At 42.7% G+C, this 17,740-nt stretch overlaps 1 protein-coding gene and 1 non-coding gene across 2 annotated transcripts in view; both read right to left on the reverse strand.

The window, feature by feature from the left end:
• Positions 1-324: 324 nt before the first annotated feature.
• LOC114020979 lies at positions 325-430 on the reverse strand. The gene has a single exon (XR_003565804.1). It is a non-coding gene; the product is annotated as a U6 spliceosomal RNA (small nuclear RNA).
• Positions 431-5,785: 5,355 nt separating this feature from the next.
• LOC114020978 (cysteine-rich protein 1) overlaps positions 5,786-17,740 on the reverse strand; it is a 54,626-nt gene continuing 42,671 nt past the window's right edge. The window contains exons 3-4 of the mRNA XM_027828596.3: positions 11,791-11,845; positions 5,786-7,101 (exon numbers count right to left, since the gene is read on the reverse strand). Of these exons, the coding sequence (XP_027684397.1) occupies positions 7,019-7,101; positions 11,791-11,845 (138 nt within the window). The 3' untranslated portion in view covers positions 5,786-7,018. The remainder of the gene's footprint in view (positions 7,102-11,790; positions 11,846-17,740) is intronic.

A 17,740-nucleotide genomic window follows, 5' to 3' on the forward strand; every position in this document is an offset into this window, starting at 1 on the left:
TTTCAAAAAAATTATCATTGTCCAAAATATTTTTCACCCCACAATCTCTGTCTATGCATCCCCTCTCACTGTCTTTGCCCTTTAAATCTGGATTCAGTGGCTATAAAAAGAATGGACCCCATCAACACCTGATCCTGGGCACTCTCATAGAATCCTAGAATATCAGGGTTGGAAGGGACCTCAGGAGGTCATCTAGTACAACCCCCTGCTCAGAGCAGGACCAATCCCCAATTTTTGCCGCAGATCCCTAAATGGCCCCCAGGATTGAACTCACAACCCTGGGTTTAGCAGGCCAATGCTCAAACCACTGAGCTATCCCTCCCCCCAAATATAGAACACTTCACGAATTTGCATGTCATCCTTGCACAGGGGCCATGCTAATCTTCTCTGTATCGTTCCAATTTTATGTAGCTGGAATAAATCCTTTCCTCTGTGGGAATGTCTAGAGTAAGATACGTGCTCTTCATGCCTAGAACCTGAATGCAGGGGAGAATCTGGGATGACCCAAGGGCTGGAAGTTGAAGCTAGACAAATTCAGACTGGAAATAAAGCATTGATTTTTAACAGGGAGAGTCATTAACCATTGAAACAACTTACCAAAGATTGTGGTGGATTCTCCATCCGTGACCATTTTTAAATCAAGACTGAATGTTTTTCTATTAGATCTGCTCTAGGAATTATTTGAGGGAAGTTCTCTGACCTGTGCCATACAGGAGGTCAGACTAGATGCCCACAATGGTCCCCTCTGGCCATAGAACTGAGGAATCTATTCTACATCTCTAATCTTTCATGGGAAAGAATTTCTTGTAAATTCTTCCATTCTGGCTGAAATTATGAGAAAGAAACAGGCTTGAGATGTCTCTAAATTATAGACATTGTGGGCCTGACCTTCTTTGCTATGATTTTGTTTCTCTTTATCTCTGTTGCTCTTCCGCTCTTCGCTGCCACGTGCACTGACTTATTCCCTGGAGCATCTTGCAGCTTGGCTAACCCCAAAATACATTCCACCATAAAATAAATCACAGTAGTAAATTACCCACAGAAAACTATCATGTCACCTTAATTGCATCTCTTCTGAAGAAGCAGTGTATTAGAAGGATGTTTGGAACTCCCCTCCCACAAGTTATGGTGTGTCATGATCTAGCTATTATGGTTACAGAGGCTATAGCAACGGAGCTGTAATATTTTCTTATTATGCTTGTTCCCTGATAATACTCCCATTTCCCTGAAGGCTCCGCTTTTAAACCTATTACAAGGGTTTTGAAAGATGGTACGTTATTTACCTTTCTCAGCCCGTAGCTTACCACGTGCTTTTCTGCCTGTGCACGCATCCCAGGATGTTGTTGCACTACCAAACAAAGCCATGTACTGTAGGTAAAACCATTTACATAGTTTGAGGTCCACATTTTTTTTTTCAGTGAGGGAGAAGTCCTGGCTAAGTGTAGCAGACAGCCCATTGGGAAGGGAGGAGTAGGAGGAGGCTGTGAGGGGTTAGAAGGAAAGCTGGGCTGGGGTCAGAGCTTCAGCACTGTCTGAAGAGAAAAGGGGACAAGAGGTGCATCCTCCCAGATGGGGATGTGAAATCTACTTCTTCAGGGAGCTCTGCTACAGCCTTCCTGTGTGACTTTGGGCAAGTCACTTCTCCTCTCTGTGACTCAGCTTTCCCTCCCACTCTTTATTGGTATGTCTATACTGTGTTGTAAACCTGGGCTCAGAGTCAGGTTTGAGCCCAACTGTCCCTCTGGTCCACCCAAATCTTTCTGGATCTGGTCAGCAAGCACAGAGGACGGAAGAATCTTAGTCAGTATAGTACTTAAGCATTTGATAGAGTTACACTGAATTAAGAATGCTTTCCTGAGTCAGGGCCTTAGATTGTAAGCTGTCTGGGGTAGAGGCCATCTCTAATTCTGTGTTATGCAGTGGCCAGCAAAATGGACTCCTGATCTCACTTGGGTCCTCTCTGTGCTAACGGAACATAAACAACTGGTGCTTGTCCAGTGTCCTTTCTAAGTGCCTTATAGAAATGTAGGGCTGGAAGGGACCTCAGAAGGTCATCAAGTCCAGCCTCTTGTGCTGAGGCAGGACCAAGTAACCCTAGGCCATCCCTGAGCGGGGTTTGTCCAACCTGTTCTTAAAAACCTCCAGTGACAGGGATTCCACAACCTCCCTTGGTAACCTGGCCCAGTGCTTAATTATAGCTAACTATGGCCTGGTTCTGAGGGCCTCCTTCATGGACCTCCGTACCGTCAACTCTCCTTTGAGTTGTTGGGAGTTGAATGAGCTTATTCTTTCCCAGGATCTGGCCGTATATTAGCACTTCTACATAGATCAGTTAAAAAAAATAATCTGAAGGAGTAAATGTCTGTGTTAAAAGGTAACTCCCTTACGCAGGGGGAGGACTGAGAGTGAAGTCTCCTTAAAAGATGATGTGGGATGCCCATAGTTAACATATCAGCCTGGATTTATTTATTTTTATCCTTGATAAAACATTTAATGTTGCTTAATTCTGCCCCAAGCACTAAGCTGGCTTCCCAGAGAAGAGACCTGTCATCTGAGCTTTTGATGCTAAAGTTCCTCAGACAGCTGTGTTCAAAATCTCACTTCAGAGGGCGGTTTTGTTTGTGGGTTTTTTTTCCTTTCCTTTCAATATACTCCACAGACATCTCAGTTCAAAACCTACATAGGAAAGTCCCTGGAGGATCTTGCTGTAATTTGTGGAATTCAGATTCCTCCTAGTGATTTTTTTGTATTGCCTTTTAAAAACTTGTGATAAATAGTTTTTCATGTTCAGAGGGCTACAGTGTCAAAGCCATCAAGGTAATCTCACTGCCTTGTGCAGGAGCTGGGCATACTTTAGCAGCACTTCCTTTCACACAGCTAACTATCCAAACAGCATCTATCGGCTCAAGACTAGCCCAGCAGCCTCATTATAACTTTTATTGTTGTTGTTGTTTGTGCTAACCACTCAGGAGCCATGAGAGATCAGGACTCCGCATCCTATTCCTGGCTCTGCCACCAGTCTGTTGGGTAACCTTGAGTAAGTCGCTGCCCTGCCTTGTGCCTCAGTTTCCCCTCTATAAAAGGGAGATAATGACTGACCTCCTTTGTAAAGTGCTCTGAGATCTACTGACAAAAAGTGCTATGGAAGAGCTAGGTATTCTTATTAACAGTATTTCCAACCCCAAGCACTCAGAAATCATGTGTCAGGTCCATCCAAAATTATGAGATTAATTTAACAATCATGAGCTGCTTTTAAAAAAAAATACATTTTGAGGTTCTTTTTATTTACTTTCTGGTTTCCGAGCCTTTAGTGGGCACGAAGGTTACATTTTCAAGCTTTCCACTGCAACCATGAGGTCTGGAAACTTACTTTTTCTCTTGCATGAAAACTGAGATTCTCATGGAATCACGTGACTCCAGCTGCTGGGGACTTAAGAAAAACAGCAAATATTGCAATAAAATCCCTCTTTACCCTGATCCTGCAATTGGGCCTGTGTGCGTAGGTGCCTTTGCCTGCATGGTGAAATCAATGACGTTCCAGGGAGGAACAAGGGGCCACCTGCTTTGAATCACATTCAACATCAGAGCCATGGAGCATTAAGTAATTGATAGTGTGTTGCTGGACTGTTGAACTTGTGCTGAGCCACACTGACTTTAGCAGAGCTCCATGCACATGCTGCGACCTGCCTATATTATGTCTCTTGTGGCATCTGGGGACCTTAATGTGTAAATATGAGTGAGTTCTAATCATGTAACTGAAAAAGATACCCTAACTGATCACATGAAGGACTGTTTGGTGGGACTGAAGAGAAGACTTAAGGCTCTGGGTACATGCTAACAGAGTTATATTCTATGGAACTGGTATTGCGGTAGAATAACCAAACACAAGACATACATACCCATGTTGATTTGGCACATCTGTACTTGAAAACAAGATCACAGAAAGGCCTTTTAAGTACCATCCCAAAGAGAAGTTAAGAGCTTCTGTGTATCAGTCCATAAAGCGAGGTTTATCGTGATAAATCAATGCTACTCATTGCCATTGCTGTGCAGTGTTCGTTTTTCTGAACAGATCCAAAAGTCAAGTTCATTCTAAAGGGATGTGAAGCTGCGGCTTCTCCAAAATCAATGTTTCAACTATTGCTGTCAAGGGGCAGGCACGTGTCCTAGCACAATGCAAAAGCTGGTGGTGAAGGTGGTGCCTGAAAAGTAGAAATTCATCTCAGGTGCAGAGTTAATTAGAAAATGGGGCGGGGTCCTCATGGAAAATTTGTACCGTTGTCGAAAAACCCTTTTGGCTGAAAAGTTTTGGGGTTTCAGGTTTTTAACAAGAAAGCCACATTTCCCCCAGAAAGCAGATACTTTCTGCCAAAATGTTCATTTTGTCAAAACCCCAATTTTCCATCAAAACCCAGGTTTTGGGGAAAAAAATTAAATAGAAATGTTTTGGTTTTCTGTTTGCTTTTCATAATAATAATTAATAATAAAAACACATTGTGGATAATTTAGGGGGACAAATAAATTCATTTCCCATGAAAAAAATTGGCATTTTGGTTCAGCTGTACAATTTAGCCTTTGGTGCTAGGCGATCACACTCAGAGGCTTTGGTGTCCCAGTGACTTATTTTAGATGTTTTTTCTTGATTTTTGTAAAACACAAAAAATGTGTACACTGGTTGTAGCCAATCAGCAACGGCTTATCCCAGCGGTTGTGTGTCGGGACCCCAGAGTTGGCTGCAACCCCATTTTAATGGGGTTGCCAGGGCTGGCTTAAACTTGCTGGGGCCTAGGGCCAAAGTCCAAGCCCGAGGGCTTCAGCCCTGGGGGGCGGGGGTAAGATTACAGGCCCCCTGCCTGGGGCTGAAGCCCTTGGGCTTTGGTCCCTCCAGCCTAGGGCAGTAGGGCTTTGGCTTTGGTCCCCCTACCAACCTGGGTGGTGGGGCTTGGGCAGGCTCAGGCTTCGGTTCCCCCCTCCTGGGATCCTGTAGTAATTTTTGTTGTCAGAAGGGGGTCGTGGTGCAATGAAGTTTGAGAACCCCTGGCCTATCCTGTGATGTGATTTGCAGGAGGACATAATGTTATCTAGATTTTTAAATGACCACCGTAGTATCTTAGCACCTCACAACCTTTAATACAGCATCCCTGTGATGTACATGCAGAGAATTGAGGTGCTGAGAGATTACGGGCTTTGCTCAAGGTTACACAGTAAAGCTATATCAGAAACAGGAGCTGAGCTGAACTCTTCGTGAATTCTACTACAGTGCCTTAACCACAAGGCCATCCATTGTCCAGGTTGTTTTTGCCTCTTGTATCCTGTACCTTTCTGAGGTGCAGTTAACTGCTCTAATTACTCCTATCTGCACAAAGTAGACTGAAGCCACCTACAAGGAAAAGTTATCTAATTCTGGAACGCAGGTTAATTGCATCAGAGTTGCTAACAATATCATCCTCTTGGTGTTTACCATTTGCATGTACCAGTAGCTAAGTTCAAAAACGATACCAGGCAACTGCCAACTGTATTGTATGATTTTCAGAGAGAAGAGTTATGTGAACTTGTTGCATAAAATATTAGACTGAAAAAGGTGAGAATGATTCATAATAGTGAAAGAAACTCTGAAAACTTGGAATGCAGATTGAAACAGAAATGGAGAAGTCCATTTCACATACTGAAATGATACCACCACTTATTCACAGTGACATCTATGGCAAAAATACAGTAATTAGGAGTTTTCAAGCTCACTTTGGCTCATTGGAATCCTAAGCACATATTAAAAATCCATCATCTATTTTACAAGGAGTAGAGATTTAATAAGCAAGGCATTCATAGATTTAATAAGCAAGGCATTTCAGTACAAGAACATCACATCACATCTTCCATTCTGCTGGAGTTTCTTTCCATTAATTAATTTTAGTCTGCTTTTGTATAAAAATGCCGATGAATTGGTATTTCTTTGAGTAGGGTGTGGGTGTGTGTTTATGATGTGAAATTCCTTCAGGTCTGATCATTCAGTACAGTGGAAGAATGTGGAGAAACTGAGGGGGGTGTAAAGACCCACAAAACTCCAGTTATATGAATTAGCAAAGTTAATTCAGAAATACACAAAATTACAAGCTATCTGAACAATACTTGTTGGGGAAAACAAATTATCAGTAATAGAGGAGCCTAGACTCTGACCATGGACATCAATGGCCTTACTCTCGTGCTTAAAGTTTAGGGGACTGAGTCAGGACCCCCGTTGTAATAGGAATTTAGGGTGACCACTGGAGGCATCCGTGATTGGGCAAATGCGGAGACATACATATGTCTTTACAGGACTTAAATACTATCACTGGGCTACTGTTCCATCCACTCCAACTCACGTACACATGAAGACAAATTGCACCATGATAGAGATGACCATTTCAGTAGAGTAACCAAGGCATGTGCTGACATTCCCAACAGCTGCCAGTCAAAGACAGATTCAGGGAAGAAAGCTGGGGAAATATTGATAGTAATGGGTTCCAAGCTTCCAGCTTTTTTCCCCTACTGGAAAAGATGAGGTGGAGAGATTTGTACATCTGAGCTGTCCAACCAGGGAACAATTGGAGACACCTATTGATCATTGCTGAGAAAGGTTCCACCTGGAAGTCCATTATACTGGTAAAGAGATAATTATTTACAGATTTCAGTGTCAATTCAGGTAACAGATGAGTAAACCAACAATTTCTAAGCTGTTAGAAAATCAAGTCGATGCTATGAATATGTCCCCTTCACACAAACAAGAATATATCCCATTAAAATTCATTGTAGCTCATTAAAATTCATTTATCACAGCACAATTTTAATCTGCAGTAGGAGGGATTTCAGTTTAGAAGCATGTTCTCTTATGACTTGTCTGGATTATCAGTCATTCTCAGAAGCAACATTCTTCTTCAGGTGCATTTTTCTTAGTCTGTGGGTAAAAATACAATGCCTTCTTGCTACTTTATCACAGTCCAGTAATGAGTCTCCGAGTTTTGAATATTAAACGCAGGGCCATCTAGGAGCTGTTCTGGTTTCCCACTGGAACTTTGGAAGAGGAAGCTGCCCCAAGAGATGAGCGAGATGTTGGCCATCTTGTTCCTTTAAAATAACAAAACAAAAATACCAAGAGGACAAATGAATAAGAAAGACCACAGAGAGGAACAAAAGGAAATGTTAAATTTCAGGGGGGATGGGTAATTAAAAACAGAAACGTACTGTAAAACCTAATCTTGCAGTGTTGTCATCTTTGAAAACCTCATCAAAGATTCCACTTGCTATTAGGAACTGGAGGAAATTATGCCTACTCTCAAAGCACTGTAGAAGCTTTGGCAAGCTGTTCAATTAAAAACTGAACTCTCATGAACTTCTCGGTCTCAGGAGAAACCAAACTAAACATGAGCTCTGATAACATCCTCTTCAACATGGAAGCTCAATGTCTTAATTATTGGGTCCATTTTGGCATAGAATAGCACTGTGAAATACCTCTTATGTAGGGAATTTAGTCTGATGTTATAAACAACTTTTGCAGTGTCAATCAGGAGGAACAGTTTCTGTGGTTTAAAAAAAGGAATCCACTAATCTTTCTGTGTATAAAAGCACTGGGTTGGGTTAACAGTCATTCCTGAAGTCATGCTGTTGCACTAAGGAATGGGTGTTGGTGAAAACATTCACGAATCCTGAAATTTTTGATGAATTTAGCATGAATAATCTTTTTTTCACAACAGAAGTTGACTATTCATTGTTCTCCTGCTTAAAATGGTTCAGTCATCCAACCAGATACCAGAAACATTACCATGTGACTGAGATGAGCCACCACACAACACAAATAACACGCAGGGACTGTCCAAAGTGATCAGTTCACAAACAACACGTAGTCTGAAAATGTTTTGTGTAAACTCTTCTATGCATAACCATATAAAGAACAGTTTAAAAGGGGCTTAGGCCTTTTCTACACATACAAGTTGTACTGTTTTGAATCCGCCAGTATAATTAAAGTGGTACAACCCCCTAGTGGGGATGTCATTGTGCTGTTCTAAATGTGCTTATACTAGTACGACTTATTTCCACGCAGGAAGCGGAATAAAATAAGCTGGTATGAGGCACCTTTGGACCAGTATAACAACATCCGCAACAGGGGCTGAAGTGATATTGGTAAAAAAAATAAATAAAAAATCACTCTCTTAACCGGCATAATCATGTTGGTATAAAACCTGTGGGTAGGCCAAACATAGGCCCATAAAGAACAGTTCAGTGTACACTGTAAGCTCTTCAAGGCAGGGAGCATCAACTGCTCTGTTTGTACAGCTCCTAGCACAATGGGACCCCGCTCTTGGGTGGCCTTTAGGCACTGCTGTAATAAATGTGGTTATTAATAAGAATAATTGGTTGTATAACCAATGGGTGAATTTGTTTCTCGTGGCAAACAGATCTATCCCAACCTACAAAACTTTGGCTATTCTTGTCCTGTGTCCTTTTTGAGACAGGCCTGGCAGCCATGCAGTAGTTTTGTGATATGTGAAACACCTCCAGGTTCATTTTGACTTGAGGCTTCCACTTCTGGAGATGAAAGGCTAGTGCACTACCCAGCCTGCCATCGACATTCTCTGAACATAATGCAATTTTACAATTTCTTTTTGGATCAGAGATCGAATGCAAACCTTGGGCTTGATTCTCATTTCACCAGTCTACATGCACTCGCATGGAGAGGAGGCTCTGTCCTGGGGTTTAGGAAATGTGGATCAGTTCCTGCCTTTATTTCAGATTTCCTTTGTGACCTTGGGCAAATCACTCAGTTTCTTGGTGCCTCAACTGGGCTTCCACAAAGTATCCTTTTCTCTCACCCGTTGTCTGTCTTGTCTATTTAGACTGTAAGCTCTTGTCTTTTACTGTGTGTATGTGGAGCACCTCGCACTAGGAGGCTGTGATGTTGGCTAGGGCCTCCATGCCCTGCTGTGAATAATAATAATAAATAACTGACTTCACGGAATTTGCTCCTGGTTTACACTGGTGTAAATGTAATCAGAATCAGATCCTCTGCTGCTTCTTTGCAGGGGAAGGCTGGCCTTGTTATTAAGCTTGTTGCCTAGGTCCCTTGAGTCCTGGGTTCAGTTCTTGCTCTCCCACAGGCTTCCAGTGTGACCTTAGACAAGTCACTTCATTTCTCTGTGCCTCAGTTCTGCATCTGTGTAATAACAATTCCCTCCCTCACGGAGTGGTGCTGAGATAGTAGGGAGGAGCCCAGACACTCTGTCTAGCAGGGCAATATGGAAAGAGCTGGGAGAAACATTTCGGGCAAATAGAAATTTTGCCAAAAAATGCATTGGGGGCAGGGCGTGTCTCCAAAACTGTTTGCGAACTTGGATCAGCTTTGCCTAATCATTTCCGCCAAAAACACCCAGAAAACATTTTTTCCTAAAAAGAACATTTTGTTTAGACTTTTTTCATTTCAAAATGGCATTTCGTTTTCACATTTGGCCAGTTTAAATAAAAAAGATGAAAACCACCTCAAAAGAGCCACATCGAAACACAACACTAAAAATAAGCATCACCGTCATCATAGTTTCAAATTGACTAAAATGGTGTGGTTGTTTCAAAACAAAATTTTTATTTTTTTAGAGGTTTTTCAATCTGATAAAAATTTGAGGGAAAGTGATTTTGTTTCAAATCAAACTGGATTTTGAGGGAGGATTTTCTGGCTTGGCCCCTGAACCAAAAAATCCATTATTCACTTAGCTCTGAACATGAATGCCTATGCTGGAGCTGGATTTCAGAACCTGTCCTATGTCCTGGGTAGGAAACTCTGCTATGATCAGGATCTGAGTTTGAGTGCTAGCTGGGAATGGAGCTTTGGCCATGCACAGCTCCACACCTCTGAAAGGCATTCTCCTCTTTTAAATGCAAAACAGTCTGCACAAAATTCATGGTGCTTCATCAGATGGACATCAGGGCGAAAGTAACAGGAAAAGCACCAATCATTTTTCTTAGATAACTGTCACCTTGTATAATTCTTCCTAGCACGGGAGTGAAGGCCTCACGCACCAGTGGGAATGGAAACCCATGTGCATTATAAACTGTTCCTCTGGAGTTGGACTAGACCTCACTGACTGAGGAGCAGGCATGGACATTGTGAGGTAGAGTGAGTAGCTCCTTCGGGCTCATCTCTCTCCTCTCTTTCACCAGATGCTACATGAGAATGAAAGGAGCTTTGGACTCTATCCAAGTGGATGCAAATCAAGCCAGTCTGCAGTTTCTTGATGAGTTTGTTTGCTTGAGTGTTTGTTTGAGTTTCAGCTACGTCTAGGTTGACCAGATGTCCCAATTCTATAAGGACAGTCCCGATATTTGGGGCTTTTTCTTATATAGGTGCCTATTACCCCACACGCCCTGTCCCGATTTTTCACACTTGCTATCTGGTCACCCTAGCTACATCCCATTGTTTTGTGAATATCCCCGACATCAGCCAGGGAAGACGGAAGTGAGGGTAAAACAGCAATAATAATAATAAGGATGCCCTTAGCATTTATTACATATAATACTTGCCTGATCCTCCTCTCGCTGTAGGTCAGGAGTAACTACACGGCAGCACAATGCAGTTATGACACTGTAAAACTGGTGCGAGACGCAAATCCAGTGCCATGTGTTAGAAATGCAGTACAATCATTAACTAATTGCAGATTGAGTCCTCCCAACACTGGAATAGGGTTTCTTCAGGTGAGTAAGGGTTTGCAGGACTGGGCCCTCTGTGAGTGAGGGATTATTACCCCCATTATAGAGATGGGGAAACTGAGGCAGAGAGATGAAGTGATTTTTCCTAAGGCCACACAGATTTATTATTATGTGTATTATGGTAGCAACTAAAGGCCAGTGCCCGGTTGTCCTAAGTGCCATACAAACATATAACAAAGAGAAAGTCTCTAGCTGGAGAGCAAAGATTAAAACTCACAAACGCCTAAGACCCAACTTTCCACTCATTCCTTTAGGCCATGCTACATCCAACAGCCCCCTCTGTTGTGTTCTTTCTTCATGCCCTAGAAACATTTGCTAAGAATATGTGTCTCAGAAACGCATAATGAAACTGGAAGATGTCAATGCAACATTAAATATTATTAAGGACACGATTCTGTCATGGAGGTCATGGATTCTGTGACTTTCTAGAACCTCCATGATTTCTTCTGGAGTAGCTTTCAGCCCTGGAGCTGCCAGAGCAGCAGCTGCCGGAGCAGCTGATCGGTGACCGGCCCAGGGCCGCCAAACAGCTGACTGGCAGCCAGCCCTGGGCCACCGGAGCAGTGCCTGAGGTTGGGTTAGCCCCCTGGAGCTGGAGCAGCTGCAAGCCCCTGGCAGAGCTCTGTTTGTTTTCCCCCCGCAGTGTATTTTCAGTCAAAGTCAGGGACAGGTTGCGGGCTAGCGTGAATTTTTGTTTATTGCCCGTGACCTGTCCTTGATTTTGACTAAAAATATTGTGACAGAATCTTAACCTTAAATATTATTGATTGCATTTTCAAAGGGGCTTCAATCCAATATCTAAATTTGCACTTGCAAATTTGCCTGCATAAATTATTTGCACTTCAGCTTCGGATTTCTGTGCACAAATGAGGTTGTTGACTGTCTAACTCTTATTTGCTCCCACAAATGTTATTTATTTGGGAAAATTCATTCTTGTTCCATGCACAAATGACTGTTCCTGGAAAACAGAGGGCACAGATTTAGAGGCTGCTTTTAAAAATCAGTCTGTTGAATTACAGGATTACAGTGAAGTGTGATCTAGTGAGTAAGCAAGGATGTTACCTCTTGGTCCAAAGTGCTGCAGGTAGCAGTGATTGCAGTAGGGTTTGTCATCATACTGTGAAAGAAGAACAGCAAGGTTTAGTGACAACTAAGGACTAGTTCTAGGGACTAGGTTTTTCCTACACACTGTAAACCCCTGAAGCACCACTTGTGATAATATCTTGTATATTGTTTCAGAGTCTTCCTTCCAGTTTGTCTCTGAGCATTCACAGTGTAGGTGTGGATTTATAAAGCCCTGCATGGCTTAGCACTTCTGCACTAAGAAACCATCGTTCATTCCTTGTTTTACTTCCTGTCACAGATGTGGTCAGGCTCCCCTATTGGCCGCCCGCTAGCTTAAGAACATAAGAACGGTCATACTGGGCCAGACCAATGGACCGTCTAGCCCTGTATCCTGTCTTCCAACGGTGGCTAATGCCAGGTGTCCCAGAGGGAATGAACAGAACAGGCAATCATCAGGTGATCCATCCCCTGTCGCCCATTCCCAGTGTCTGGCAAACAGCTTGCTGTGAGGAATCCAGCTGCTGGAGCCCTGGATGTTTTAAGCTTCCCTGGGCCTCTGTAGGCTGCTGTATTGGTTCCTCTCTTGGTCTTTCTTGCAAATTCATTGGGTGCTGACTCTGTCTCTTCCCTTGTCATGGAAATGGAGCCCCTCAGCCCACCTGCCTTAGACCCCAAGGTCCAGCGTTGACCCCTAAGGTACCCCAGTAGCTTAAACACTGCCTCTCCCAGAACTCCCCCCAAAGGTCTGAGCCTGCTGCATTACAGTTTAACTCCCTCAGGAGGTGTGTGGTAGGTGTTGCACCCAGACACTATGCACAGAATTCCAACTCATTATTGCTCTGTAGTTAATCACATAAACACTCAGACACATACAAAAATAATAAACTCTACACACATTTCCCTTCTCCGGCTTATTCTTCCTTTGGGAGTCCTGAGGGACCACCTATGTTCTGGTAGGTAAGAAGGCAGGCAGCATTCCCCATTCCCCGCCCACCTCATCCGGGTCCTACTGCAGCTTCTGTCATCTTTAACTCATGGCAAATGGCCAAAGAGAGAGCAAATAGAACAGCTTATGCCCTTTATACTCTCCTTTGTCTCGTCTGTCAGGTGACTCCCTGGTCAGCCTCAACAGGTGACCCCAGAGCCCTGGGAGCCAGTCTGTTATTTAGAGCAATTCCATTTTAATGGCTGAGCACTCAAGTCAACAACCCTCTCGTTATCCCTTGACCACCAGGAATTCTAGTCCAACACAGAGGTAGCAGGACCACTAAGAAGGTAAAGAGGCCCACATCCAAATGGAGCCTGCAGCCTAGCAAAGAGAGTTCATACAGGGAGTTCATAATCCCACACAGAACTCAAAAACTGTACAGACAGATTCCCCCACCCGTCACACATCCACACTCGAGATCTATTGGGATGTTCAAGCTTAGAACCCCCACGTTTAACAGTGGGGGAGAGAATGGTAGCAGGATGTTTCCATTTAAGGACTCTCAGCTCTAGAATTCACTTTGCTCTTTGGTGTTGTCAGATGTTGGCTGCGTGTTCCCTCTGTGTGCTGCACCAGATAGCTGAGGCAGCAGACCTCGATCATATTGCCCAAGAAAACCACAGACCCGTTTCAGTAGCGAAGGCGCCCAGCCAGACAAAGCACGGTCCTAGCTCCCCAGATCAACGTCTACGTTACACTAGCACATGTGTGCCTGTGACAATGAACCACCTCAGTCAGTGGCAGGACTTTCCACTGCCCCGCTAGGCTGACTAGATACACTCCCTCTGAGACGCCTCTTTATACACCAGTACAAACAAGTGACGTATCGCCCCTCAGACGTGGTTAGCGACTGCCCCCTGATGTGGGTTGTTCCACCCATTACCTTGTACCTGTTGGTTTGATCAAAACATCTCTAATCCATCACACTGTCATCCTGACCTTATCACTAAGAGGGGGTCAGTGTATCCTTGTATCATCTTCGGGGAGTGTGTTTGTACCATACTTGGTATCGGAGTGTTCTGGTACCACCCTTCTGGAATGTGTCCTGTGCCCAGCACTTCTCAGGAATGTGTGTGGTTTTTGCAATACCAGCCCTATTCTTGCCAGGTTCTGTGAGCCTGCTCACAGCCTGTCTCTTGCCAACTTTGCTTTATATTAGCAAGGCTTGACCACTACTTTAGTTCAGGCCCCTGATACAAGGCCTCATGTCTCAGGCTCTCTTTCTACTACACTTGGGTCAGAGACCTTCCAGTCATGGTGCAAGAATCAGCTGTTTATCTGGGCCTTCACAGAGGAGGCAGACTGAGCGGGTAAGGCATGATTATTTGTATTTGTGGAAGGGTGTTGATTTGGGCATCTATTTGGGTTATTTATGTCTCTATTGGAATGTAACAGTAAAATATACCTAGAGACTGTGACAGGTGCTCGTGGCAGGGGGCAAGGGGCACTACTTGATCACTAGCAAACAAATTGCAGTTTCTTTTTTCATCCTTTTCCACAGGTGTTCAGGGGAGGATAAGGAGGCAGGGCTCAAGACTGCAGGCCACTCAGCTATTCCTGTGACATGGTGGGAGGATACATGTAGTGGGAATGTTATCACCTATTTAGGCAGGACAGAGTGGGCAGCAGATACCATTACCTGCTTTAGAGTTGCCATCAGTTCAAAACACAGGACCTGGAGGGCTTCTGGATCAGTGTTCTCACTGATGAGCCACAAGGTGGGAGATAGGTGGGAGTTTGTTACAGACATTGAGAGCAGGATAAGCAGCTCTTTAAACATCTATTTGCAATGTACAGAAAGAATAAACGTTGTCGTTGGGGAGTTCAGTCGGGGGGACATATGCAGGAAGTTTGAAGCTGCCACTATTTAAACGTCCTTTGAGTTTCTTAAAACTATAGATGATGATTTCTAAGTGTATTATATCCAAGTAGGAGTACTTCTATATTAGACCTTATTCTGACAGATAAAGAAGAATTGATCATTTAGCTAAGAATTAGCGGTTGCCTAAGAGCAAGTCCTCATGACCTAATTACATTTGTTATGTTCAAAGAGGATATAGTCCTGACCATTAATATATATACTTGGCATTTTAACAGGGCAATTTTTCTGATGCTGGAAACAATTACGATCAAAATTGATTGGAAGAAAAAAAATTTAGAAATGGATAACTGGGAGTGTTTAAGAAAGCTTTACTAAATATCTAAATAAACCACAATCCTGCAACCCTAAAAGAAGCCTTATTCACATAAAATATCATCCTGGTTAAGAAAGGAAGTGAAATCAGCTACAAAAAATAAAGTACAATATATAACAAATTGAAAAAGAGGGAAGTTGTAATGACTATAAATTAGCAGTTATGAAATTCAGACAATTGATAATGGAAGCTAAAGGTATCAGTGAAAAAGGTATGGACATAAATTGAGAACAAAGGAATTTCTAGAAATAACAGAGGTTGTTTACTAGACAGATATGGTAAAATTGTCAATAATTCTGGAGAAAAAGCAGAAGGGTTGAATAATTTTTGTTGTGCATTTGGAAAGAAGCTGTATGATGTAGCCACATGTTAGAGGAATACTGAAATACTTTTTGTTCCAACAATAACTAGGCAAGTTGTTATAAAGTAACTCCTAAAGTTAAACATCTTTAAATCTGCAGGATCAGATAACTGGCACCCGTGAGTTTTAAAAGAATTGGCTGGCAGACGCTCTGAACCATTGATGTTGCTTTTTAAAATATCTTGGAATACTGGGGAAAAAATAATGTTGTGACAGTATTTTAAAAGGATAAACAGGATGACCTACGTAACTATAGGCCAGTTAGCTTGACATGGAATATGGAATCATGGACAAACTCAGACTGGAAATAAGGCATAATTTTAAGTGAGAGTAATTAGCCATTGTTACAATTTACCAACATTTTTATCAATGATCTGGAAAACAACATAAAATCATGAGTGATAAAGTTTGCAGATGACATCAAAATTGGGGGAATGGTAAATAACGAAGAGGATAGGTCTCTGATACAGAATTGCCTGGGAAGCTGGGCACAAGCAAACAATATGCCTTTTAATATGGCTAAATGTAAATGTATATACATGGGAAAAAAGAACGTAGGCCATACTTACATAACGGGGGACTCTATCTTGGGGTGCAGTGACTCTGAAAAGATTTGGTGGTCGTGGTGGACAAGCACCTGAATATGAGCTCCTAGTGCAACACTGTGGCCAAAAGAGCTAATATGATTCTTGGCTGCATAAACAAGGGATTCTCAAGTAGGAGCAGAGAAATTATTTTCCCTCTTGTATTTGGCACTCGTGCAATCTCTGCTGGAACATTGTGTCCAGTTCTGGACCTCTGATGACCAGAAACTGGGAGTGGAAGACAGGGGTGGATCACTCCATAATTGCTCTTTTCTTTACATTCCCCCTGACGCTTAGATACAGGCCACCATGGGAGATATAATAATTGGCAAGATGGACCATGATCTGACCTAGTATGGCAGATCTTATGTTCCAGCATGATCCAACGGCTGGAAGTTGAAGCTAGGCAAATAAGGTGTACATTTTTAACAGTCAGGGTAATTAACCACTGGAACAACTTACCAAGGATCATGATGGATTATCCATCACTGGCAATTTTTAAACCAAGATGGGATGTTTTTCTAACAGATCTGCTCTAGGAATTATTTTGGGGTAGTTCTGTGGCCTGTATTATACAGGAGGTCAGACTAGAGGATCACAGTGGTCCCTTCTGGCTTTGAAATCTGTGAATCTATGAAAAAAGATGTTGACAAATTGGAAAGGGTTTGGAGAAGAGCTACAGGAATGATTCGAGGTCTGGAAAACCTGCCTTACAATGAGTAACTAAAGAAGTTCAGTCTATTCAGTTTATCCTAGACAAGTTTAAGAGCTGGCTTGATGGTGATCTACAAATACTTAAATGGGAAAGGCATTTCTTACTGCAGATGGCTCTAGAGGAAAAAGATAACATAATGTCTGGAAGCTAGAAATAAGGTGCAAATTTTTAACAGTGAGTAGATTTAAGCATTGAAACAGCTCTCCTAAGGATGTAGTGGATTCTCTATCACGTAAGGTCAGTAAATCAAAATTGGATGTCTTTTTCTGAAACATATGATGTTGTGCAGCCAGCAGTCTTGAGCTTCATGCAGGGATCACAGGCCTGTGCCATGCAGGAGATCAGACTTGATTATCATTAATGGACCCTTTTGGCCTTAAAAGGCATGAATCTTAGACAGATTGCTATTTCCCTCTCTCTGGATGCCTGCTGAGTCTCTCCACCTGCTTACAGAGAGAGTTAACTCAATGTAAATATGTAATTATCTGTATCTTACAGCTTTCATTCAGTTTTACATATACAAATTATATGTAGGTAAGTTTCACACTATCCACTGAGGAATTGTAGTCACCTTTGCAATGAGATGTGACAAATGTCTCATGAAAACAGCAACACACCGAACAGTTCAGGACAGAAAGTGAAGACTACCTTATCCAACCAAAACTGCAGAGGGAATCTAAGGAGTTAGACTATAATTACCCATCTTTGAATTTGGACATGACATCAGAGTTAATTTCCCTACTCCTCTTTTAAAGTCCCATGGCACCTTTGATGACCATAAGTGGTACCAATCCTGTTTTTGAATCTCATCTGAAAGACAGCACCTCATTCAGACCCAAGAGTGCTACCTGCTGTCCCACTGATAACACTTCCTGCAACACTTAGCTGCCCCATCCAAGGCCTGATCTGAGCCAATGCTACTTAGCTGTCAGAGGTAATGGATTTACAGCACCAGGTTGTATAGCCACAAACATTTCTTCACTGGTCGGGCAATAGATAGCAGGCCAGCTGAGGCAGTTTAGTGGTAATGGGGAAGAAGCTGTGATTTGCACTATTGTGTTGGAAACCTGGATTGGGAGCAGGCACCACTCAGAGTAGGGGAGA

Source organism: Chelonia mydas, chromosome 5 (assembly GCF_015237465.2).
Source record: "Chelonia mydas isolate rCheMyd1 chromosome 5, rCheMyd1.pri.v2, whole genome shotgun sequence".
Classification (NCBI taxonomy): Eukaryota; Metazoa; Chordata; order Testudines; family Cheloniidae; genus Chelonia; species Chelonia mydas.